At 49.1% G+C, this 24921-nt stretch overlaps 2 protein-coding genes across 2 annotated transcripts in view; one reads left to right on the top strand and one right to left on the bottom strand.

Annotated features, from left to right (window-relative positions):
- abcg8 (ATP-binding cassette, sub-family G (WHITE), member 8) overlaps positions 1-7768 on the top strand; it is an 11454-nt gene extending 3686 nt beyond the window's left edge. Inside the window, exons 4-13 of the mRNA XM_056609812.1 lie at positions 1-55; positions 921-1053; positions 1413-1682; positions 2656-2800; positions 3374-3475; positions 3820-4019; positions 4633-4709; positions 5653-5920; positions 6588-6715; positions 6920-7768. The exon at positions 1-55 is cut by the window's left edge and continues 184 nt beyond it. Coding sequence (XP_056465787.1) covers positions 1-55; positions 921-1053; positions 1413-1682; positions 2656-2800; positions 3374-3475; positions 3820-4019; positions 4633-4709; positions 5653-5920; positions 6588-6715; positions 6920-7057 — 1516 coding nt within the window. The 3' untranslated portion in view covers positions 7058-7768. The remainder of the gene's footprint in view (positions 56-920; positions 1054-1412; positions 1683-2655; positions 2801-3373; positions 3476-3819; positions 4020-4632; positions 4710-5652; positions 5921-6587; positions 6716-6919) is intronic.
- The window catches only part of lrpprc (leucine-rich pentatricopeptide repeat containing), a 64892-nt gene continuing 47653 nt past the window's right edge, over positions 7683-24921 (bottom strand). Inside the window, exons 28-38 of the mRNA XM_056609810.1 lie at positions 23227-23369; positions 22092-22215; positions 21745-21868; positions 19926-20014; positions 19628-19832; positions 17577-17704; positions 16524-16639; positions 11737-11811; positions 11573-11657; positions 10702-10844; positions 7683-8669 (exon numbers count right to left, since the gene is read on the bottom strand). Of these exons, the coding sequence (XP_056465785.1) occupies positions 8610-8669; positions 10702-10844; positions 11573-11657; positions 11737-11811; positions 16524-16639; positions 17577-17704; positions 19628-19832; positions 19926-20014; positions 21745-21868; positions 22092-22215; positions 23227-23369 (1292 nt within the window). The 3' untranslated portion in view covers positions 7683-8609. The remainder of the gene's footprint in view (positions 8670-10701; positions 10845-11572; positions 11658-11736; positions 11812-16523; positions 16640-17576; positions 17705-19627; positions 19833-19925; positions 20015-21744; positions 21869-22091; positions 22216-23226; positions 23370-24921) is intronic.

Below are 24921 nucleotides of genomic sequence, written 5' to 3'. Positions count from 1 at the left end.
CGTGGCCAGACTCAGGCTGCCCACGCACTTCAGCCAGGCGCAGAGGGACCAGAGGGTAAGCACACCGGGGGGGAGGAGGAGGAGGAGGAGGAGGAGGAGGAGGAGGAGGAGGAGGAGGAGGAGGAGGAGGAGGAGGAGGAGGATAGAGGAGGAGGAGGAGGAGGAGGAGGAGGAGGAGGAGGAGGAGGAGGAGGGGGAGGAGGAGGAGGAGGAGGAGGAGGAGGAGGAGGAGGAGGAGGAGGAGGAGGAGGAGGATGATAGAGGAGGAGGAGGAGGAGGAGGAGGAGGAGGAGGAGGAGGAGGAGGAGGAGGAGGATGATAGAGGAGGAGGAGGAGGAGGAGGAGGAGGAGGAGGAGGAGGAGCAGGAGGAGCAGGAGGAGGAGGAGGAGGAGGAGGAGGAGGAGCAGGAGCAGGAGGAGTAGGAGGAGGAGGAGCAGGAGGAGGAGGTGGTTTGTCTCTGAGCCCAAATTACAGAATACATCTATAATAAATACACATGACGATAATTATGAACATTTGATGGATACAGTGTAGTACTCAGAAGAGGGTGTATCTAGTAGATAATCTAGAGAAATTAATCCAGTATTTGTGTAAACATTTAATATTAGATCCTATTTTATTCATTTACTGGGAAACTGAAGATCCCCTTTTCCTTTTGTTTGTTCAGAGAACACCGAGTGATTTTAAGATGCCAGTCATTTCCAACACACATTGACTTACTAAAGTAATAACAATGAAATGCATTGGCCTTATCAATACATTAGTATTCCAAGGTTTAAATTTATATCATTGCCTTGTCTAGATGTGCACTTGTAAGGTGAGGTGACCTCTTCTTCACACCAACACATTTGAAATTGACTGGTATGTATATATAAATACATATATGGGTGTAATCACTTCAGGCCATCTTCTGTCCCAGGTTGACGATGTCATCGCCGAGCTGCGGTTGCGACAGTGTGCCCACACCAGGGTGGGCAACAGCTTTGTGAGGGGGGTCTCAGGGGGGGAGCGAAGGAGGGTCAGCATAGCTGTTCAGCTGCTGTGGAACCCTGGTGAGAGGAACATTCAAACATCCATTGAGATTGGTTGATCTATTTTTCTACGACTGTGCAGTACGTTGTGCTTCAGCACCAAATGACCGATGGATATAGATTTTTACCCATAGCCCTCCAAACTTTAAATAAACACAGTTTTAACTCATCAAACTTAACTGGCAATAAATGCACCACGCACTTCACTATCCCGTTTAACACTGCCCTTTACCAACCTGGTTTTTCACTGTTCTTATATTTGCTGTGTTCCTCCTTTACTGATGTTTGCCACCACCCTAGCTGTGTGGAAATGAAAGAAACCTGAGCCTGAGTGTCCTCTCTGGGATCTGAAGCCCTGTGATGTGCTCCCTTCCCATCAGGCATCCTGATCCTGGACGAGCCCACCTCTGGCCTGGACAGTTTCACCGCCCACAACCTGGTGCTCACCTTGTCCCGCCTGGCCCGGGGGAACCGGCTGGTGCTGCTGTCGGTCCACCAGCCCCGCTCGGACATCTTCCAGCTCTTTGACCTGGTGGTGCTGCTGTCGTCGGGCTCGGCCGCGTACTGCGGGGCGGCTCGGGACATGGTGCCCTACTTCACCGCCCTGGGACACCCCTGCCCCCGCTACTGCAACCCCTCCGACTTCTACGGTGAGAGAGAGGGAGAGGAGGGAGGGGAGAAGGGGCAAGGGCAAGGAGGGGAGGGAGACGAGGGGAGGGAGGGGAGGGAGAGGAAAGGAGGAAGAGCAGGGTAAGAAGGGGAGGGAGAGGAGAAAGGGGAGGAGGGGGAGGGGGAGGGCAGGGGGGGAGGGAGAGGAGAGGAGGAAGGGCAGGGCAAGGAGGGGAGGGAGAGGAGTAAGGGGAGGAGGGGAAGGGGGAGGGCAGGGGGGGAGGGAGAGGAGAGGAGGAAGGGCAGGGCAAGGAGGGGAGGGAGAGGAGTAAGGGGAGGAGGGGAAGGGGGAGGGCAGGGGGGAGGGAGAGGAGAGGAGGAAGGGCAGGGCAAGGAGGGGAGGGAGAGGAGTAATGGGGGGACGGGGAGGGCAGGGGGGGAGGGAGAGGAGAGGAGGAAGGGGAGGGAGGGGAGGAGGGGGGTGGGAGAGGAGAAAGGGGAGGAGGGGGAGGAGAGGAGGGAGGGGAGGGAGGGGGAGGGTTGAGGGAGAGGACGAGTGGGCAGGGAGAGGAGAGGAGAGGAGGAGAGGGGAGGAGGAAGGGGATGGAGGGGAGGAGTGAGGGAAGGAGGCAGATGGGAAGGAGGGGAGGGGGGAGGGGGGAGAGAATGGGAGGGGGAGGAGGAAGAGGGGAGGGACGAGAGGAGGAGGAAGGAGAGGAGGAGAGAGGGGGAGGGGAAATAGTAGAGGAGGAGGAGGAGGAGGGGAGGGAGAAGAGAAGGAGAAGGGACAGTGTGGGGGAAGGGAATGAGGAAAAATCTTGAAAGTGAGCAGAGAGAAGAGAGAGACATGGATGCAACAGTGTCCATAGTTCCAAAACACAGGACACATCACATAAATATTAATACCATATGTTTGTGTGTGTGTGTGTGTGTGTGTGTGTGTGTGTGTGTGTGTGTGTGTGTGTGTGTGTGTGTGTGTGTGTGTGTGTGTGTGTGTGTGTGTGTTGTGTGTAGTGGATCTGATCAGCATCGATCGCCGCAGCCCCGACCAGGAGGCGCGCTGTGTGGAGCGGGCCAGGACCCTGGCCCTGCAGTTCCAAGAGAAGGTCCAGGCCTCTGAGGACTACATGTGGAGCCCTTCTGCAGCGGCAAGCACCAGGTGGGCTACGGGGGTGGAGCCAGCACAAGTTGGACTAGGGGGGTGGAGCCAGCACCAGGGAGGGGGATGGAGCCAGCACAAGATGGGATAGGGGGGCGGAGCCAGCAGCAGGTCGGCTAGGGGGATGGAGCCAGCACCAGGGAGGGGGGGTTGAGCCAGCACCAGGTGGGATAGGGGGCGGAGCCAGCACCAGGGGGTGGAGCCAGCACCAGGGAGGGGGGTGGAGCCAGCACCAGGGAGGGGGGGTGGAGCCAGCACCAGGTGGGATAGGGGGGTGGAGTCAGCACCAGGTGGGATAGGGGGGTGGAGTCAGCACCAGGTGGGATAGGGGGGTGGAGCCAGCACCAGGTGGGATAGGGGGGTGGAGCCAGCACCAGGTGGGATAGGTGGGTGGAGTCAGCACCAGGTGGGGGGATGAAGGGCATTCAGCTGGCCTTGTGAGATCATCCTGATCTCAGAGCGGCCATTGGTTAACTACTCAGATTTTATTTGGATGGTTACCGTTGTGCTCCTCATTTACACTTATTAATGTAATGTGTTTATGATCTCCTTAAGTCCTCTCCTCTTCTCCAGCTCCCTGCCGGTCGCTGCAGGAAACGGAACAGAGGTTGTCACCGTCGGAAAGCATAAAGACCACCTGCCCGGCAGACTGCATCAGTTCACTGTGCTGATCAGGCAGGCTGAACACACACGCACATGCACACACACACACACACACACACACACACACACACACACACACACACACACACACACACACACACACACACACACACACACACACACACACACACAAAAACACACACACACACACACACACACACACACACACACACACACACACACACAAACACACAAGCACGCTCAAAGACCAACCACACACACACACAGGCACACACACAGGCACACACACACACACACACACACACACACACACGGTCACAGACACACACACACACGCACATGCAAACGCACAAACACACGCACACAGGCCTTAACAGGCTTTCTCCCATCCACAGACGCCACATGTACAATGACTTCCGAGACCTGGTCACCCTATTGGTTCACGGCTTGGAGGCCCTGCTCATGTCCCTGCTGGTTGGTTGCCTCTACTATGGGTTGGGGCCAGAGCGCCTGTCCATCCAGGACACCGTGGCCCTCCTCTACATGATCGGAGCTCTCACCCCATTCGCTGTGGTGCTGGACGTCATAGCCAAATGTGAGCCAATAGGAACACTGGGACCTAGAACGCACCAATGGGAGACCACCATTAAATCTTAGTGTATGTTTAGGCTAGAAGGAAAATGTTAAGCTTTGAATTCCCAAATGAAAAGAGAATAGAGAAGCAATTAGCATAGCAAGAAGCATTGATGGCCATGGAATAAAAGAAGAGAATCCAATCTCATGATTCACGTATAAGACCCCCTTTTCACCTGGCCTTTATACGTGTTTTGGGAAGTCAGATATGAAGCCGGCACCCAAGACGCAAAAGTGACATGTTAGCATTCTGACAAAGGTATGTTAATAGTGGGTTAGAGGGGGTGCTGGGAGTGGAGGTGATAGATTGCAGTGGTCAGATGAAAGATGATATCATTTGAACATCGGTCCTGATATTTTGATCAGTCATGTGGAGCCATAATCAGAGTCCACTGAAGTCCAGCCAACAGCATGAAACTCGTTCTGAGTTCAAGGTCAAGTCAAGTCATAAAGAAATCGGCTCCAATGTCACAGGCTAACAAATCTTATCCGGCTGTAAATCAATAACTTTTATGATTGACTTTTATTTGTATTCATTTGTTTTACCTTACACATCACCGTCTATTTTCATTCAGGTCACACAGAGAGAGCCATGCTCTATCATGAGTTAGAGGACGGGCTGTACTCTGTCACCTCTTACTTCTTCGCCAAGGTAAGACATCACCTAATGGTCAGACAAAATGTAAAGTATGTAAAGACACTAACTAGTGGTAAGACACAAACTATTGGTAAGAAACAAACTTTGGAAAGACACTAACTAGTGGTAAGGCACTAACTAGTGGTAAGACACAAACTATTGGTAAGAAACCAACTTTGGAAAGACACTAACTAGTGGTAAGACGCTAACTAGTGGAAAGACACAAACTAGTGGTAAGACACTAACAAGTCACAAACTAGTGGTAAAACACAAACTAATGATAAAACACCAGCCGGTGGCAAAAAAACAAAACAGATCTGTCCACCAGGGGGCAGTATTGATTCGCTAGACGGACAACTCCTAACCAATGCAACTGACCTCCATCCCAATCGGTCTGTTTTGCTTCAAATATTACACGGCTATTTAAATGCATACGTTTACAGCAGGCAGCTTCTAAGCAGTGTAAATATTCTAAAAGGTCACATCTGGTGTCTGCAGATCAGATACTGGCACTGTTTGAATGTGGCTCGATCTAGATGTGATCTGATCTCAGGCCATACAAACGCAAAATGAAAATCAGCCGGTCATTCATTTGAATGCCTATCTCTCTCTCCATACCAACCTGTTGCTATGGAGGCTGCTGTGTCCATTCCAGGACAGTGAACTGCTGTTTGCTATGGAGTTTCTTTAGTTTATTGATTTTTTTTGTATTTATACATTCTTTGTTCACTTTCATTTCTATAGTTTAGTCTCTGTATTGTCCTAATGAAGCCTGTGTCCCTTGTTTGAACTGTTTAATCTCTATAGTTCTGTCTCTGTGTGGTCCTAATGAAGCCTGGGTCTCTAGTTTTAATCTATATCGTTGTGTTTCTGTATGGTCCTATGAAGCCAGTGTCCTTTGTTTTAATCTTTATCGTTGCGTCACTGTATGGTCCTCATAACGTCTGCCTCCCTCCAGGTGCTGGGCGAGCTCCCGGAGCACTGTGCCTTCACGCTGGTCTACGGCCTGCCCATCTACTGGCTGGCCGGGCTCAACGCGGCCCCTGACCGCTTCCTGCTCAGCTTCATGCTGGTGTGGCTCATGGTGTACTGCAGCCGCTGCATGGCGCTGTTCGTGGCCGCGTCGCTGCCCACCCTACAGACCTCCGCCTTCATGGGCAACGCCTTCTTCACCATCTTCTACCTCACCGGGGGCTTCGTCATCAACCTGGAGAACATGTGGCTCGGTAAGGGGTGGGGCGCGATGGTCTTCAGGTCTTCTCACTCTCACTCAGCGTCTCCTCCTCCTCCTCTTCCTCCCACTCAGCGTCTCCTCCCCCTCTTCCTCTCACTCAAGCTCTCCTCTCTTCTTCTCACTCAATGCCTCCTCCGCATCCTCTTCCTCCTACCGTCTTCCACCTCCTTCTCTTCTCTTCTCTTCTCTCCTTCTTCAACTCTGTGTTGGTGATGATCACAGGAGTTGGAGAACAGAAAAGGGAGAAAAGATCAAGGGGGCTAGGGAGAGAGGGAGAGAGAGCGAGAGAGCTAGAGAGCGAAAAAGAGAGCAAGAGCAAGAGAAAGAGAGCGAGCAAGAGAATCAGAATCTTACTCTTTGTTTACCCTGTGTGTTTATACGTACATCATATGCAGCATGACTGCTAGGCTTTCCTTCCCACAACAAGACTAATAACGACCAACAAACATATTAATAATGACTTAGGAAGAAAGCAGCAGAAACATACGTATTTGTGTAGCACCTTCCAAAAGAAAAATACAAAGATTGATTAAACAATCAAAGATCTACATGTAGACCTCAAATCATGACTGTGTGTGTGTGTGTGTGTGTGTGTGTGTGTGTGTGTGTGTGTGTGTGTGTGTGTGTGTGTGTGTGTGTGGGGGTGCGTGTGTTACCAGGGGCCTCGTGGCTGTCTCATGCCTCCTTCATGCGCTGGGGCTTTCAGGGCATGCTGCTGGTGCAGTTTGAAGGAAACATGTACCCCGTCTCCCTCGGCAACTTCTCCCTCAACATCGACGGCATTTACGTGAGTGGGACCGCAGGCCAACACCGGTTACCTTACAGCCCTAGTCAGGGTTTACACTTAGTACCAGCCTAATCAGTTCATATCTTCTTAACTATTTAATGATGCTTAAAAAGGTAAATGACGATAAAATGTCATAGAACAAGAATACAATGTGTGAAAATTCAAAATCCTTACAAAAGAAAGGTGCTTGTGACTGATGATCAGGTGGTGGAGTCCATGAACATGAACCAGTACCCCTTGTACGCCTGCTACCTGGTGCTGCTGGCCGTCTGTCTGGCCTTCATCCTCCTCTACTACCTGTCACTCAGATTCATCAAACAGAAGTCAACGCAGGACTGGTGAAGGATCAACAAACAGCATGTGACTAGTCTGGTTCAACATTGCACTTATTCATTTTATTTTATTATTTTAATTAGGAAACAATGTCAGGAACAAAACTCGATTGTGATGCTTAGGACAATTCTATCTTTTTTTTCTTTCGGATAGACCAAAATGTGTCTAATTTTCTTTTGAACTACATTTATCTTTGTCTGTTTTGGTTATTGTCAATTAATGAAACTCATTCAACTTATTTCGCACTCTTGCAATGCATTTCAAGTTCAAATCAGATCACAGGTTCCATCAGCGTTGGCTGCAGTACCGCTGTCAACCGATGGGTGTCAGCAGAGTACTGCTGCTGGTTAAGGCTATCAGTGTCATTTAGAGATTGAGCCTCTTGTTGTCTTGGCAAGTGATTAGGGTTTGGAAGATATCCATCTGTGGCTTTAGCTTGTACCATTTTCAATCCTTTTTTTCTCCTAAAGGCTTAATCTTTTTATTTTTGTATCTATAAGGTATTAAGCTTAACAATGTGTGTGCCAGCATGGAGAGCAAGTGAAAGCCGAGCAGATTTCTTAAGTCACACTTAGCAGAAGGAGCTTGTGTTCGTGGCAACTTCATAGATTGCAGATTATGTAACCATTTGTTTTTCCCCCAGTGGCAGAATACATCTGTATAATAAAAACATAACATCCACCTTCTCCAATGTCCCAGTTAATTTTTATTCTACACTACAGCATGTAGGAATGATCATATACATCCAATCATAGTTTTATTATTTTTAATGATATCACATGAGAAGGAACAGAAAAACCATTGATGCCATTTCCTAAAAAGCTTTGTGGCATTTAATTCTTAACAATATAATAATATTGAATAATACTTAAATAATTATGTAACATAATGGATAAACTATAATACAAGTACAACTAGACCTCAAGAAGGTTGACAATGAAAACAGGTACACCGTACTCCCTGTATCTCCATGGAGACACAATAAACAAGCCTTACCCAGGGGATTGAAGAGTGGCTGATCTTAAAGAGATTTTAAAGAGCGGATCTTAAAGAGCCTCTGATCTTAAAGAGATCTTAAAGATCTGATCTCCAAGAACAGCATCCAGCTAGTCTAGGCCCAGGCCTTGCTACAAAGTTTTAAATTACTTATTGCCTTTTCATTGATACGAGTACGCACTACTTACCAGTACCTAAGTATTTCAACTATGGGATATTTAGAGGTCACACAATAGATAAACTAGCCTTTAGAATGCAGAAACTGCGACATTGTAAACCTGAGGTTTGGATAATTACAATGAGGTTAACAGACTCACTATATGAACTACAATCAAACAGGGAACCGGATTCACCACAATGTTTATTAGCATAAATACCCTCTTTCATGTTTTACATATTCAACAATTCCATCATCAGAGGACAGATGCTTACATCCTACAGTAACACCATCTTTCACATTTCAATTCAAACAACTTGTATAAAAAAACTAAAATACACAGACATCACCAAGTGGGGGGAGAAGTGAGAGGGTGTGTGTGTGGTCGGAGGTCTTCATGTTCACTCTTCACTCCTGGGACTGGCTAACACTCTCCCTCAGCTTGTCAGAGTAAAACTTAAAGCTCTCCTGGAATAAAGGGAAACAAAGAAGAGTACAAGTGGAAACATTAGTTAGGTTTTATGCCGTAGTTGCCGCCTGTCAACCACATATCTGCGTCTCTCTCGGCGTGTGTGTGTGTGTGTGTGTCCCTCTGTGTCTCTCGGCGTGTGTGTGTGTGTGTGTGTGTGTCCCTGTGTGTGTGTGTCCCTGTGTGTGTTTGTGTGTGTGTGTGTCCCTGTGTGTGTGTCCCTGTGTGTGTTTGTGTGTGTGTGTCCCTGTGTGTGTGTGTTGGTGTCCGTTTGTGTGTGTGTTGGTGTCCGTTTGTGTGTGTGTTGGTGTCCGTTTGTGTGTCCGTGTGTCCCTGTGTGTGTTTGTGTCCGTGTGTGTGTGTGTGTGTGTGTGTGTGTGCGTGTGCGTCTCTGTGTGCGTGTCCCTGTGTTTGTCTGCGTCATAGTAAACAAGGGTTGAGCCAGGCCTCACGGGTCTACAAATGGTTTCTACGGGATCCAATCAGGTTGTCTGGTTTCATGTGCAAATCCCTCTAAATACACGAGAGCTTCACACCACAGCTCCCTTAAGGCCGGCTTATTAAACACTGGGCCTTTAGTGTTGGGGCCTTTATTAGTGCAGATATTCATGAGGATAAGTAAAGCAGGAGAGCGACAGCGAGCGAGAGAATGAGCGACTGGTATGGATTAAACTCTTCTCCTTTGACACTTTCTCGTGGGATGGCTACTAGTCATCAACTGTGTACAACAAACAAGACACTAAAGTACTTCTAAAGTCCTGTGTGTGTCAAGGAGTGTAGGACCAATAGGAGAAGAAGGTAACCATTATCATGTATGGAGTCCATACCAAACACAGCTGAAGCTGCCCTCCAACCTAGTCTGGTGTGAGCAAACCTTGACTTTTGGGACTCTCCCTTACATAAGTACTGCACACACAATACAAGTGTGCCATTATCAAATACAAAACACAAAATGAGCTTATTGCTGCTTTAGATCTAAGGGCCCTTGAAGCTAGTATTTCCAAATAGGTCAGCTTCATTGACAAAACTACAATGTTTTCCATCAAAGGAAATGAGTCCCGATAAATAATAAAGTTTGCAGCCATGCGAGTGTTTAGAAGTGGCCCTACAGTGAAACCCACAGCCTCCGCCGGAGCAGAGGAGGTGATTCTGACGTGCCCCGCCTCCTCCCCTCCTCAAACCTCCCACCAAAAAAACAGCAATTACTTCACCTTCCTGACAAGCTGTGAATTATGTAGAGTGTGTGTGTGTGTGTGTGTGTGTGTGTGTGTGTGTGTGTGTGTGTGTGTGTGTGTGTGTGTGTGTGTGTGTGTGTGTGTGTGTGTGTGTGTTCTCTGTCTCTATCCATCTATATCTCTGCGGAGGCACTGCAGGTGAGTGAGGAGAGGAGGAAGAGGGGGGCTCACTCCTGCACTTGCCTCGAGGGGACAGCAAAGCAGTGCTTTGCTTGTGTCTGTGTGTGTGTACACACTATTTGTGTGTGTGTGTCAACATTCTTTGGCCAAAAATAGAGCAACATCAGCAGCTTACAAAATGCTCAAAACACCCTGAAACACACGGCAGGGCACAAACCGTAACAAAGCACACATTAGCCGTGCCATGGCATGTACAGAGGCTGTCCCCTGGCAAGGTGTTGATGTGCTGAACATGCAGGAGGAGAGAGGAACGCCACAGAGCAATCTATTTCAATACATGACTTTTTACTATTGATGTTCTAGACTAGCTGTTTGGAAACACAAAAGCCTTCTGCAAACATATCATAATAATAATGTGTATTGCGTTAGTATTCCAATGTCGCGATGACCTTTCAGTGTTCTAAAGAGCTGAGTTGTAAAAGTTCCCTTTGAATGGTTAGAAAACGTCAGAATCACAGAGCCATCAAACGCCCCGGAACAGAGTTGAATGGCTGTGTGTGTAGGTGTGTGTAACTGTGCGTGTAGTTGCGTGTGTAGGTGCGTGTAGCGGTGTGCGTAGGCGTGTGTAGCTGTGTGTAGCTGTGTGTGCGTATGCGTGTGCATCCAGGAGACTCACAGGGGGCTCGGGGAAGGGCAGTGCCTCTCCGGCATTGCGGTACAGCACTGCCAATCGTTTGAGTGACAGCTCATGGACAGACACGCCTTCCGCCTCCATCTGGTCAAACAGAGCCTTGGCAGAGGACAGATCGTTATCCACACCTGGGTGGGGAACGCAAACGTTAGGAGAAGCAGCACAACAAACTTCTGAGTTCAATTTCATATCATTTGTGAATGTAATCAAGTGTGTGAGAGTGCAAGAGCGCGCTCGTGCGTGCGTGCGTGCGCGCGCGCGCGCGCAAGAGTCATTCTGCGAGAGGTCACCATGGAGAAGTAGTTTGTCAGTCAGAGAGAGGAGGAGGAGTGACAGAGCGGAGGACAGGGCAGACAGAAGGACAGAGAGGAGTTGAGGAACAAAGTGCAGGGAGAGGAGAACACCAGGGATAACTGGGTCCCCCCGCCCCGCCTGGACCGCCCTGCAGACCGGCAGGCCAGCTAATGCTAATTAAATAGTCATGTCCGGCACGCAGAGAGGAGGAACATAACAAAGGAGAGCACACGGAGAAGAGGCTTGCGCAAGAAAGTGAAGATACAAGAAAAAAAAAAGTGTGGGGCACGTGCATGGAAGGAGCGAGAGGCGAGCACCGAGCACCGAGCAGACACGAACACGCTCAGCGACAAGACGCCCGCTGGAGTGCCTGGATAGTGGGCTGCTCAGCGGCTCATCAGACTGCAATGCTGCAGTGGTTGGTCTCATTGACTCATCCCTCCGGGGATCCAACCCAGCTCTACCTGGAGAAGGCAGCCGCATGCCCCTTACCCCCACCCCCCCTCTAAAAGCTGGTGTGTTTGCATGTAGAGGCGAAGGGGGTTGGCGTGTGCGTTCGTACCGTAGCACTTCATCAGGTAGCTGTAGTGGACGTCCTTCTCCGTGTAGTCGGGGATCAAGGCGTGGAGGGCCTTGATCTTATCCACCTGGAGGTCACACACATGTTAGCACAAACACATGGTATTACCGCTCCGTCTGTCGTGTTGTGTGGAGCAGCAGGCTCACCTGTCCGGGGCGCCGGGCCTTGCGGGACGTGTACGACAGCAGGATGTCCTTCTGCTCAGCCAGGCCGCCGCAGCGCTGGAGGGGGAGACGACGAGAGCACTGTGAGAACCCAGCGATACACAACCCCACAGGAGAGGCACGAGGCACCACGGAGCCGCCCGTCAGGGGCAACGGGGGGGCAGTAGCTCAGGAGGAAGAGCAGCTTCACTGGTAACCGGAAGGCTGCTAGTTTGATCCCCAGCCACTGGTTTGAATGATTGTCTATGTGATTGTCTTTTATGTACCATATGTTCCTGTGTGTGCATTGCCTTTATTTCACCTGATTGGAACCAATCAACTGTGTTAATATGGAAATAAAGTATTGAACTTGAACTACTATCGTATTGTTAACAGCCACACTTCTTTGGCATCTTTCTTGTTGCATTTTCTGTAACAGTTAATTATTTTTTTCTATTTTTATAGAGGAAAGATACACATTGGCATGAACAAAGTAGCAAATATTGTCTTTCAGTTTAGAGAAGGAATTCATGTTGGCGCACGGCCAAGGAACTCGTCTTAATGTCATATTGAGCCGATCCTTGGCATACAACGGTCATAAGAGTCAGAAAGCATCGATATCTATCTGTACACTTAATTCAACTACAAGTAATACAGTCTTAAAAGTAAAAGGGCCCAATCTAGACCTAGTCTACACGCCTACCACCAGCGCCAATTAAATCGAAACAGGAAGGAGGGGAGATAATGATAGTATGTTTGTGTGTGTGGGGGAGACGGTGGCAGAGGAACTTTAATACAAACAAATGCCCTCAGAGTTGAGTTCTACCTCATCCCACATCAGACAGGAGGGTGGACAAGTAAAATCCACAACACACATCAGGTATCCTGAGGTAACATGTGTAACATCAACACACATCAGGTATCCTGAGGTAACATGTGTAACATCAACACACATCAGGTATCCTGAGGTAAACATGTGTAACATCAACCACATCAGGTATCCCTGAGGTAACATGTGTAACATCAACACACATCAGGTATCCTGAGGTAACATGTGTAACATCAACACACATCAGGTATCCTGAGGTAACATGTGTAACATCAACAACATCAGGTATCCTGAGGTACATGTGTAACATCAACACACATCAGGTATCCTGAGGTAACAGGTATAACATCAACACACATCAGGTATCCTGAGGTAACAGGTATAACATCAACACACATCAGGTATCCTGAGGTAACATGTGTAACATCAACACACATCGGTATCCTGAGGTAACATGTGTAACATCAACACACATCAGGTATCCTGAAGGTAACATGTGTAACATCAACACACATCAGGTATCCTGAGGTAACATGTGTAACATCAACACACATCAGGTATCCTGAGGTAACATGTGTACATCAACACACATCAGGTATCCTGAGGTAACATGTGTAACATCAACACACATCAGGTATCCTGAGGTAACATGTGTAACATCAACACACATCAGGTATCCTGAGGTAACATGTGTAACATCAACACACATCAGGTATCCTGAGGTAACATGTGTAACATCAACACACATCAGGTATCCTGAGGTAACATGTGTAACATCAACACACATCAGGTATCCTGAGGTAACATGTGTAACATCAACACACATCAGGTATCCTGAGGTAACATGTGTAACATCAACACACATCAGGTATCCTGAGGTAACATGTGTAACATCAACACACATCAGGTATCCTGAGGTAACATGTGTAACATCAACACACATCAGGTATCCTGAGGTAACATGTGTAACATCAACACACATCAGGTATCCTGAGGTAACATGTGTAAGGTCAGTTAATGGAACAGTGTGAGCAAGGAGCTGAACATACAATAGATTAGGGCTGTGCGATATATCGAATATACTCGATATAACTCCGAAATAGCTGTGTGCGATACATACAATTATTATTTCGTAAGTATAGAGTATTTTACGGCCATCTGTTTTTTTTTTTTCAAGTGGCAGCCGAGACTTGCCTTGGTTTCGTGTTCAAAACATTCTCCGGTGGCTTTCTCCCTCTCCCTCACGCAGTAACGTGAGTGAGGGGTAAAAAAAAAACACTTTTACCAAACAATCCCACGCGACATCTAGGTGCGGAAGGGAGGGGAACTAATTTTCAAGTTTCTAACGGTTTGCAGCGCCGGCCGGTTCAGTGTAGCATAGTGTATCCTAACCAATTTAATCGACAATTGAAACATGGAAGCGGACGAACTGCTGGTTCCTAAAATAACTAATGAGGGATAAGTGATCTGGCAGTTTTTTGGATATCGAGGAGGACGTGGAGCAAAACACGCCAATGCTTGTAACGTTTTGACTGATCTGATGTCGTCATTGGTTACCAGCTGCACGCTCCGTAACAGTTAAACACACAATCGGAATACAAGGTGCTCCCTCGTCTTATGGTACTTCTCTAGTTATAAGTTGGCCTCCGAAAACATCGTTGTTTTACCCTACTTCAAGCAACCATAAAGAGTTAACTGGGACGTGTCTGTCTGCGTGGTTATCTATCCGTCGACCCCGGCAAGGCGCTGAGGGCAGCACACCTACAATACCTAAATAAATATTTTCAATGGGCTCAAAAATATCGAACACATAGTATCAAATTGAGTTTATAATATTTTAGTTTAATTCATTGCAATGGCCTACATATAAAGAAAATGCAGCCTAAATTAGTTATTTCTGTAAAATATTATTTTTTCTCTCTCTCTCTCATTGGCCCTTTATTGTAATTTGGAAGATTGTTTTTGCAGTTTGTGCTTTGTATGAATATTTTCTTTTCTTATTTCAACTCAATTGTGATTATCACTAAAATGAAAATATAAAATGTTGTGATGGAAACCACCTGGGAAGTTAACCAAGAACGGTATATAGTCTGCAGGGATTGTATTGAAAACAGTAAAGGGCAAAAGTGCTATTTCATGGGGTCCTTTAAAGGAGAATTCAAAATATCGCGATATATATCGTATATCGTGAAATGGAGAAAATGTACCGGGATCTTAATTTTTTCCCATATCGCACAGCGATATGGGAATATAAATCACTAAAGACACATATAGTATGCCATATACTACTGTATACACAATAAGTTATTAATTCTATCACCGTTCAAACAGTAGAGGGTTTTTTTTCTGAATGACCGCAATAAAGGGGGGAAAGACAATTAAAAAGTACATGTACGTCTTCATGCCAATGACGGTCTTAAAAAGATGGAAAAAAAAGTAAGGAAGAGATAAAGGTAGAGGAAAAGGAGGGAGCAGGAGAGAGAGAGCATCATGAGGTCAGATTACTAGCCATTCGTGAACTAACATGTGTTAGGCTGCTCTTCCACCTCCCTCTGAATAAAAAGTAGGAAGCGTGCTGGGCTTTTAACACACACAGTTCCCCTGCACTGCTCTAAGTCACAAGGCGCCAGGCGGCAGAATGGCTTTCGTACAATCAGGCAATTAGACTAACACTATGCCACTCTCCTCCCCATCAGATGTCCTCACTAGAGCTGGGACCAGACCCAACCAGAGGCTGCAGCCTCCCCCGAACACACACAGGCTGCTGCCTAAAAGCTCAGGACAACTGGGGACTTCCTCCCCAAATGACACCATCCCTCTTGCAAAGTCAAAGTACACACGCACCTCACTGCATCTCCTCTGGTACCGTTCCTAATGACTAGACCCCCCACACGGCTCCCTTTTAGCCCCCGACACACACACACACACACACACACACACACACACACACACACACACACACACACACACACACACACACACACACACACACACACACACACACACACACACACACACACACACACACACACACACACATCTGGTCTGCTTGGCTAGTTAGAGGTTTTGCTTCACTTATGACTGGTGGTTTTGGGCTGCGAGTCTCCATTGACCCCAAAGTGGCAGGAGCCCCGAGGGAGGGGGAGCTAAATTAAAAGCCCCCGACTGATCTTGTTTGGTAGCAGAGAAGCGGTCTGCCTGCTGATTTTCAGGCCTCCACTGGGACACAGTTAACACATTTTATGGTTTTCTTTTTGAATGAAACTTTGTACTCTAGCATCTCATCAATGTGGTGCTTTGCAGCAAGTCCTTCTTAGCCATCCAGAAAGCATTTCCTATCTGCTACCGTCAAAAACAACTTCCTCCCCAAAGCCACAAGCAAACCCCAGCTAATAATTGAAATGTGAAAATGCGTAAAAGGGGATGAGGAGATATGAAGTGGTGATGAAACCTGTTGAATAACCACAACTGATCATCACACTCTGCGCTACGGGAGGAGCTGTGACCAGCCAGTAGACTCTGCTAGGGATCCATAGAGAGGGGGCGGGAGGCGGATGTATGCCTCGCAGATTAGCATACGGCAGTCACGGCTCTCAGCTAAATGATGGAGGAGGAGAACAACTGAAGACGTCAAAGAGAAGCATTACTATAGAAATGGCATAAAAGGTTGCTGGGAGATCTCTCCGTGGGACTCCAAGTATGCCTGTCATTCAGTCCATCTTCTGGTCTACAAACCGACATTATCTCACCTACTCCATATCAGTCCCCACAAACCACTGTGAGATGGTACGACCCACAGGGCCGCAGGGCCAGGAGCCAGCGGTCACTTATGAGCTGCAGTCAAAGTGCTGAAAGACGGCCAACAGGCCCCAGCAGCTTTCAATGAAACATACCATTGCCAAAGTACACACACAATGCACTACAATCAAAGCGTGTATTATGAGAACAGAACACTACTCACCATCAACATGGCCTTGGCGTCTTCCAGTTTGTCCATGTCCAGCAGCTGGAAGAAGAGGTCCGTGGCCGGCCGGTAGCATGCAAAGTGGTTGGCCAGCCGCTCTGACATGGCAGCCACTGCGAGTGAGGGACACACACACACACACACACACACACACACACACACACACACACACACACACACACACACACACACACACACACACACACACACACACACACACACACACACACACACACACACACACACACACACGTCTCATGCCTGGGCTCTCTCTCTCTGTGATACATTTTACAAATCAAGCCACCCTTTGTTAAGTGCTTTGTCCAATGCAAGGCGAGGCACAGCGCGGAGCACAATCTGTTGACGTGGTGAACATGTACGGCAACACAAGGAGGCCAAAGGAGCCACTGTGGTTCACATCATAGAGGGTAGGGGTGGGTTCAGGTGCCAGAGGGTACGGGTGGGTTCAGGTCCTAGAGGGTAGGGCGGGGGTTCAGGTCCTAGAGGGTAGGGGGGGAGGGGGTCAGGTCCTAGAGGGTAGGTGGGGGGGGGGGGGGGGGTTCAGGTCCTAGAGGGTAGGGGGGGGAGGGGGTCAGGTCCTAGAGGGTAGGTGGGGGGGGGGGGGGGTTTCAGGTCCCAGAGGGTAGTTTGGGGGGGGGGGGGGGGTTCAGGTCCCGGAGGGTAGTTTGGGGGGGGGGGGGGGGTTCAGGTCCCGGAGGGTAGTTTGGGGGGGGGTTCAGGTCCCAGAGGGTAGTTTGGGGGGGGGGGGTTCAGGTCCCAGAGGGTAGTTGGGGGGGGGGGGTTCAGGTCCTAGAGGGTAGGTGGGGGGGGGGGGGGGGGGGTTCAGGTCCCAGAGGGTAGTTTGGGGGGGGGGGTTCAGGTCCCAGAGGGTAGTTTGGGGGGGGGGGGTTCAGGTCCCAGAGGGTAGTTTGGGGGGGGGGGGTTCAGGTCCTAGAGGGTAGTTTGGGGGGGGGGGGGGGGGTTCAGGTCCCAGAGGGTAGTTTGGGGGGGGGGGGTTTCAGGTCCCAGAGGGTAGGGGGTGTCTCTTACACTTGTCAATGGCTTCCTCGTTGTTCTGCTCATACATCTTCCTGAATACGAAGGCCATGCTGGGCTGTGTGGACTCTGGACTGGTGTACATGCCGTCCAACAGCTCTATGGCAGTGGCCAGGTCCCCACTAGTGAGGAGAGAGGAGAAGGAGAGAGGGACGAGGAGAGAGGGGGGTAAGGAGAGAGAAGTGAGGAGATAGAGGGGAGTGAGGAGAGAGAGGGGTGAGGAGATAGAGGGGGGTGAGGAGAGAGAGGGGTGAGGAGAGAGAAGTGAGGAGAGAGGGGGGTTAGGAGAGAGAAGTGAGGAGATAGAGGGGGGTGAGGAGAGAGAGGGGTGAGGAGATAGAGGGGGGTGAGGAGAGAGAGGGGTGAGGAGAGAGGAGTGAGGAGAGAGGGGGGTTAGGAGAGAAGGTAAGGAGGGAGGGACGAGGAGAGAGAGGGGTGAGAAGAGAGGGAGGAGAGAGGGGTGAGGAGAGAGGGGGGTGAGGAGAAAGAGGGGTGAGGGGAGAGAGAGTGAGAAGAGAGGGGGAGTAGGGAGGGGGTTAGGAGAGAGGGGCGAGAAGAGAGACAAATGAAGACAAAGATTGTGAATACAGGCCAATGCACTTGCCCGGCGATGCAACACACACACAGACACTTGTTTTCCGCCCCTACAGAGCAAAACGGGGCCCGGGTGCCAAATTTCCACGCAATTTAAACAACGCAATCTGGCAAGCATGCCCTGCTAATAACACTTCCCTGCGCTCTCCCCCACCCATGCTTATGAATATTTAACAGAAGGCTTGAGTGTGTGTGTGTGTATAAGGTGGCGGGTGCGGGCTGGGACGAGGGGGGGGGGACGAGGGGGGCGACTGGGCCGTCTGAATTATTCAGCGGGGGCCCCTCTGAAGGCAGCGCTGCAGCGGCCCCAGCGTGGCTCTTCCGCTCCGGCTCTTAACCAGTCAGCTCGAGTCATGCACGGCGGGCGTGCACGTGTCACAGCCGCTCAGCGCCCGGCTTCCGAGGGTCAAGGTTCAAACTGACAGGCTCTGCCGCCACGGCAAATCGGGCGTGAGCCCGCGTACGGCTTTGGCTGTGTGGATTCTCTCACTTACTTCCTGCTGTCCCTCCAAGTCGGCCTGGCGACGAGGCCGGTGAAAGGGGGGAGGGGGGCTGCTAATGCAGCAAGCAGGGCGATGAAAGTTTTATGTGCTGTGTGTTTCATATTTTGTTCTTCTTGTTCGGCCAGCGGTGGTGGGCACAGCGGGGGGGGGGGGGGGGTGCTCTCGTAGACAGGGGTGGTGTGTGTATGCATGCTGGGGGAGGGGTGTGTGTTTTACTACATTAAGGGGAATCCATAAATAATCCTATTAAGTGAGTGTTGGCCATTTGTATTTGTAGCCTGTGTGGGAGCCCTTAATGTATGAAGGTGTCACCCTGGCTCTCCCTCACTGGGGAACGGAGGTTCTCTGACCTGCGGCGGAGTCAACGCAGGCCGCAGGCATGCTGAAAGCATAGTGTACAGACAGAAATATACTGGGCATGCATAAATAGGAATACAACTAGCTCTAGAAAACTAAAATCTTAGCCCTGATCACAGCGCAGACTTTGGTTGCAAATGTCAACATGGGAATTAAAAATCAAGCCAAATTTCAGTTTTATACACAGTACAGGAAAATATATTTTTTCCAAGTGCATGAAAATACATTTCATTTTTTTCTGAAAATGTAATTTCCCGTCCTCTTCTACCTCTTGACTGCCGGTACCGTGGTTGTTATGCTAGGGCCGGGTTTCCCAACGGGGGCCAGAACTACTGCAGGGGGGCCGCCGGGAGATGGGAGGTAAACTGAGTGTATTTTTGTGGGGGAATAAACTCAAATGTGCACTTCGTAATGCATTACTTATTTTTACCAATGAGCCTGGGCAAAAATAAACTTTTAACCACTGCTCTAGGGTGGGACTGAGGACCAGACTCAGTGCTGGATGGGAAGGAGCTCAATCAACCAAGGACAGAAGTCCTTCCTCCTGGGCGTCTGGAGGATGAGCCTCTATCCCGCTCTCATCAGCCTTACTTCTTGATGTGTGCCAGGGCCGTGTTGTTGACAAACACCATGCTGGACAGCTGAGGGGCCAAGCCCAGGCCCTTCACCAGCGCCTCCACCTCCTGGATGGCGGCCACGTCCCCTTGGTTACCCAGCTCCTGGACCAATCGGGTGACGCAGAGCTGGGAGGGCACGAGGTCTGCCTGCAGCATGGCGTTCAGAGTCTCACGGGCCTCTGGAACCAACAGAACACAGACTTCACCTCCAGCTCCCATCTGACACTTTCAGGATTATCGTGAGGGAGTGAGTGAGTGGGTGTGTTAGAGACCTGTCGCCTGGCCTCTCCTGCTGTAGGTGATGATCAGCAGGTTGGTAGCCAGATCACTCAGTTGAAAGCCAGGGGAACGAGAAACGGCCCTGAGAAACACACACATGATTCATTGCAACAAATCCGATTGATCAACTGTAGCATGATAGCTTGGTATGGGGAAAAGGGGGGAATAACATTTGTTTTTTTCAAACCGGAATTGAATACCAAGAACACTATAAAATAAACTTTATAAATGCAATTAAACAGTGGACGTATGCATCGCATATTCGGTCTGTTTCAGAACCGTTACATCCTCAATTACAACCAAACTGGGACAGCAAGTCTGAAGCTCCCACAGTGAAAGGTCCTCCTACCCTGTCACCCATACGGCACTGTGTGTGTGCATGTGCATGCGTTTGCATGTCTGTTCGTGTGTGTCTGGGTTCACTCCAAGCACATCAAGGTTGACTTGTTATATTTTGTGGACATTGATGCATCCTCACCCAAATGACCAAACACTACATTTTGTCTCTCACTCCGTCTCGCCCTCCATCCCCGTCTCTCCCGCCTCTCATCTGGATATCTGCCGTCCTTCTAAGCCCTCTCCTTATTCATTTCCCCGCCACTTAAACCTCAATCAGGCCCTCTGTTTTGATTACAGCCCTGCAGAAAGATTAATCCAACGCCCAATTGAGCATCAGGACTGCCAATCCTTATCACAGAGCGGCCGCGGGCCAAACATGGGCCTGTAGCCATGGTTACAGGGCTGCCATGGAGATTATTCTTGGATCAGGGTCAAGGAGGGCCAATGCCGGAGAGCAGGGGATTGAGGGAAGGCAGGGGTTAAATGATTCTTAACCATTTGGAGAGAGGGGTGGGGTTGAGGTGATGGCACTCTTGCACATCTCTCCCTCTCCTAGTTCAGCCCGGAGCAGTGAACAGCTTTAGGGGTGAACGACTTGAGCCAATCAAAGTGTAATCATCAATCTCAGCCCTCTCCCTTTTTCATCATCACTCTCCAATCCCTTAATCTCAGGGCAAACACCCACTGCTCAACTCTCTACGGATTACCCCCGAAGACAAACACAGCTCCGTTGTCTCTAGTGAAACCTCCCTTATCTTTGCATTTACCGGTTAACTTTCCTGTTGATGAACCACTAATCTGCATTGTGCACAGAGACATCCCAGCATGGTTTGATAGCCTATCATGCACATCCCTTTTTTTAAGGGTATTTTTTCTACTGGCAGATAAAGGAGCAGAGTGAGAGAAAGTGGAATAGAGGACAACCGCGTGGACATCAGCTCTCGGTCTAAGCTGTGGTCTTTTAATGTCTTGCTTGCCACTTGGCCCACAGAGACCCCAAGCCACCGCACACCCTTCCTTCAACACCACCTGACAACTCCTCTTTGCAAGACTGAGGTTTCAACTGCCTCTTCCAAACTAACAAAGTGTGTGTGTGTTCTCCGCTAGAGATACGCAAGAGCCACTATTCATATCTAGCAGGAGGGCGTGTCCACACACACACACACACACACACACACACACACACACACACACACACACACACACACACACACACACACACACACACACACACACACACACACACACACACACACACACACACACACACACGGTTGTTTTTAATAAAAATATATAGCTAAAGCACCCATCGTTCATTTCCACTTGAAAAACCTGTCCAGCAATAGGTTGGACATCTAAGTTGACATCATAAATGTGTTGAGTCCAGCAATAGGTTGGACAACTCAGGTGACATCTTACATGTGTTGAGACCCTGATTAATAGGTGGGAGACCTCAGCCTGGTGATATCTTACATGTCTTTGACAGTCATGGCGTCTTCCAGGGCCCCGGTGGCCAACAGGGCCCGTATGATGTGGTCGTACACAACGGCCCCCAGGGCCACGTCCGGCCCGGCCGCCACCAGCATGTCCATTGCCTCTGCGGAGAACCCAGGCAGACAATATATTTGAGATCGGGCCTACAAAAGCATGCATATCAGGTCATATATCTGCTAAAGCCACGTACAGTACATCATGTACACTATGGTCACACATATTTGCCTCCAAAATGAACAATTCAAAGTTGTACATTCATTCTAACCCTTACTCTGACGTTTACGCTTCGTCCAACCTAAAAGACCCAGGACACCCAAGCAGCTGACCTTTGACCCTGCCCTTTTTGCACAGCCCCAGAAGACGGACTCCGACATCTGAACCGGTGGGGACTAGGGGGGCCGCGGTGGCGGGCGGGGGCGTCTTGATGGCGGCGTCCTGCTCAAACCAGGTCTGTAAAGAAACATTATGTCAAACCAGAAGTTCCCCACCCTAACAAGAGCCTCCCAGTGCTGTATCTGTGTGGTCATGTTGGAGGAGGGCGGTGTCAAGTCACCCGTGTGGACGATGGGAGGGGTTAAGCTGTGCTGGCAAGGGACAAATTAGGGCTGGAACCCCAGGGCACAGATGTGAGAGTATACGTTTCTTTATAACGTGTGTGATGTGTGTGTGTGTGTGTGTGTGTGTGTGTGTGTGTGTGTGTGTGTGTGTGTGTGTGTGTGTGTGTGTGTGTGTGTGTGTGTGTGTGTGTGTGTGTGTGTGTGTGTGTGTGTGTGTGTGTGTGTGTGTGTGTGTGTGTGTGTGTGTGTCCAAGGGTCATTCGTTTAACAGCCGGAGGCAGTAGCAATCACTTCCTGTCTCGTCATCCTGACGACCATTAGTTACGCATGTAGGCGCATGCAGGCGCATGCACGCACAACAGACACACACGCACCAGAACAAGGACAATGGCCAGGGAAGACCAACACTAGAATACCAGTGTTGGTTTTATTATTGATAAAAATATATATTATTATGGAAAAAAACATTGACCAAACCATAACTATATGTTTAACACGCCTTTTAGTAGAATGTATACATCAGAAGCAAGATGGGCCCATAACTTAAGAGTCCAAATAAAGCGCTTGAATGTCAGGTTTTCTAATGAATTAAATGACCTATGAGTGCAAGGCCATGACCTCATAGCCATGCTGCCAGCACACACAACATCACAGAGCAATCAGCCTGCTATAAGCCTCTCAGACGCTCTGACTGATGGGAGATCAGGTTAGAGGCCCAACCTTATTGGTTCAACATGGTAGGAACACGGACTGACGGCTGTCGGCTGAAACAGCTCACTGATATTTATTTATTTTTGTTTATGGGCTGGTGTTCCAGCGATTGAAAGACGCATCCAATTAAAGACTTGATGAAACTGGCGTTCTCTTTAACCTGCAGAATGAATCTTTTCAGTCCAACTTTTACCTTGGGCACCTCGAAGGGCACCTCCTGTCCGTTGCTCTTCAGGATGTCTGCCAGCAGGCGCAGGGTCCTCTCCCTGGGGACCACGTTTTCCTCCTGCATCTTGGTCCAAACAGACTCTGCTTTCTTCCAGTCGTTGGTCGACTCTAAAAAACAAACATAATGAAACAACATTTCAGTTGATTTGAACATCCCTTGCAGTTGGTAAGTCGACACACAAACATTGAGACCGGATTGTTAAAGGTCGAAGTCAGGGGTCGGCAACTGGCAGCCCGTGGGTCATAACTTGCCCGTCAGACATAGTGGCCCTCATTTATCAAACGAGCGTACGACAGAAAACGTGCGTAAAATGGACGTACGCTCACGTTGAGCTTGGCATTTATCAATTTGAACGTGAGCGCAGGCTGCGATGAAATCTCCCGTCAGGTCTGAGCTCGTGTACGCAAGTTTACAGGTATTTCAATGATGAATAGTGCAGCACAAGTAGCCCATGTTCAACATCTGTAATTAATTACTAAATAGCCGTTCAAACAATTACAATCAAGTCAGGCCTAATTAAAAACAGTATTGCTATGAAAATAGCCTAATTAGAATGTGACAGGTGAAATGTTTATTCAGCTGTCTATATTAACAGGAGCTTTGCCAAATAGGTGGTCGTGTCTCAGCGATGGCAGATCTGGCTCTGTTAAGGACCTCAACGCACAGACGAGAGTTTTTCGAGACCGCGCCGATTTTTTTAAGGAGGGCGATGAATGGCTCTTGAGTCGTTTTCGTCTCCCAAGGCATCTCCTGATGGAGCTATGCAATGCTTTGGAGCCACAGTTAAGGCGAGAAACTAGGCGATCAAACGCAATACCTGTGCAGGTTTGCTTTACCTTGGGATTTTTGGCCACCGGGATCTTGCAGCGGGAGATCGGGGACAGGTCTGCTATTTCCCAGCCAAGTATTAGCCGAACCATGCCAGCAGTTTTGGCAGCTATAATGTCCCTCTCCGAACATTATATTAAATTCCCATATAATAACGATCAGCAAACTGGAATCAAACGGGATTTTTATGCTATTGCTAGGTTTCCAAATGTGATTGGTGCGGTTGATTGTACCCATGTGCGTATGAACCATCTATTAATGATTACGCGTACATCAACCGCAAAAGCTACCATTCAGTTAATGTTCCGATTATTTGCGATGCCAGAATGTCAATCCTGAAACTGGTAGCCCGATGGCCTGGGGGCACGCACGATTCTTTTATTTTCCAAAATAGCAACGTTGGGCATCGTCTACATCAGGGCGCACTACATGGTCAGAGTCATCTCGGTGAGTCACGCCCCGTGCCCACTACCTCCGTCAGTTGTCCGTTGCCCATTGACTTTGAATGGGGACGGACGCGCAATGCATTGTGGATCCGTCCGTTCAGTTGGAGCGTTCGCCACCGTCAGAAAGTTGAAAAATGTTCAACTTTTTCGGCAGCGACGGTTCCGTCATCCAATCAGATCGCGTATGCAAATTTAAGCACTGTGACGCGACTCGGGCTCTGACGATACTGGAAAGCGGGAAAGCGGGTCTTCTTGCCTCGCAACAAGCAGGAAGAAGCGGGAAGAACCCGGCGAAGCGATTTGATTGGCTGACGGTTGCCTCTGCAAAGACTACTCCCCCATCCGTCAGCCACGCCTTCCCACGTCCGTTGACTGACGGTGCAGT

This window comes from Gadus chalcogrammus, chromosome 15 (genome assembly GCF_026213295.1).
Source record: "Gadus chalcogrammus isolate NIFS_2021 chromosome 15, NIFS_Gcha_1.0, whole genome shotgun sequence".
Classification (NCBI taxonomy): Eukaryota; Metazoa; Chordata; class Actinopteri; order Gadiformes; family Gadidae; genus Gadus; species Gadus chalcogrammus.
The sequence above is the reverse complement of the archived record's forward strand: the minus strand, read 5'-3'. Positions and strand labels throughout refer to the sequence as shown.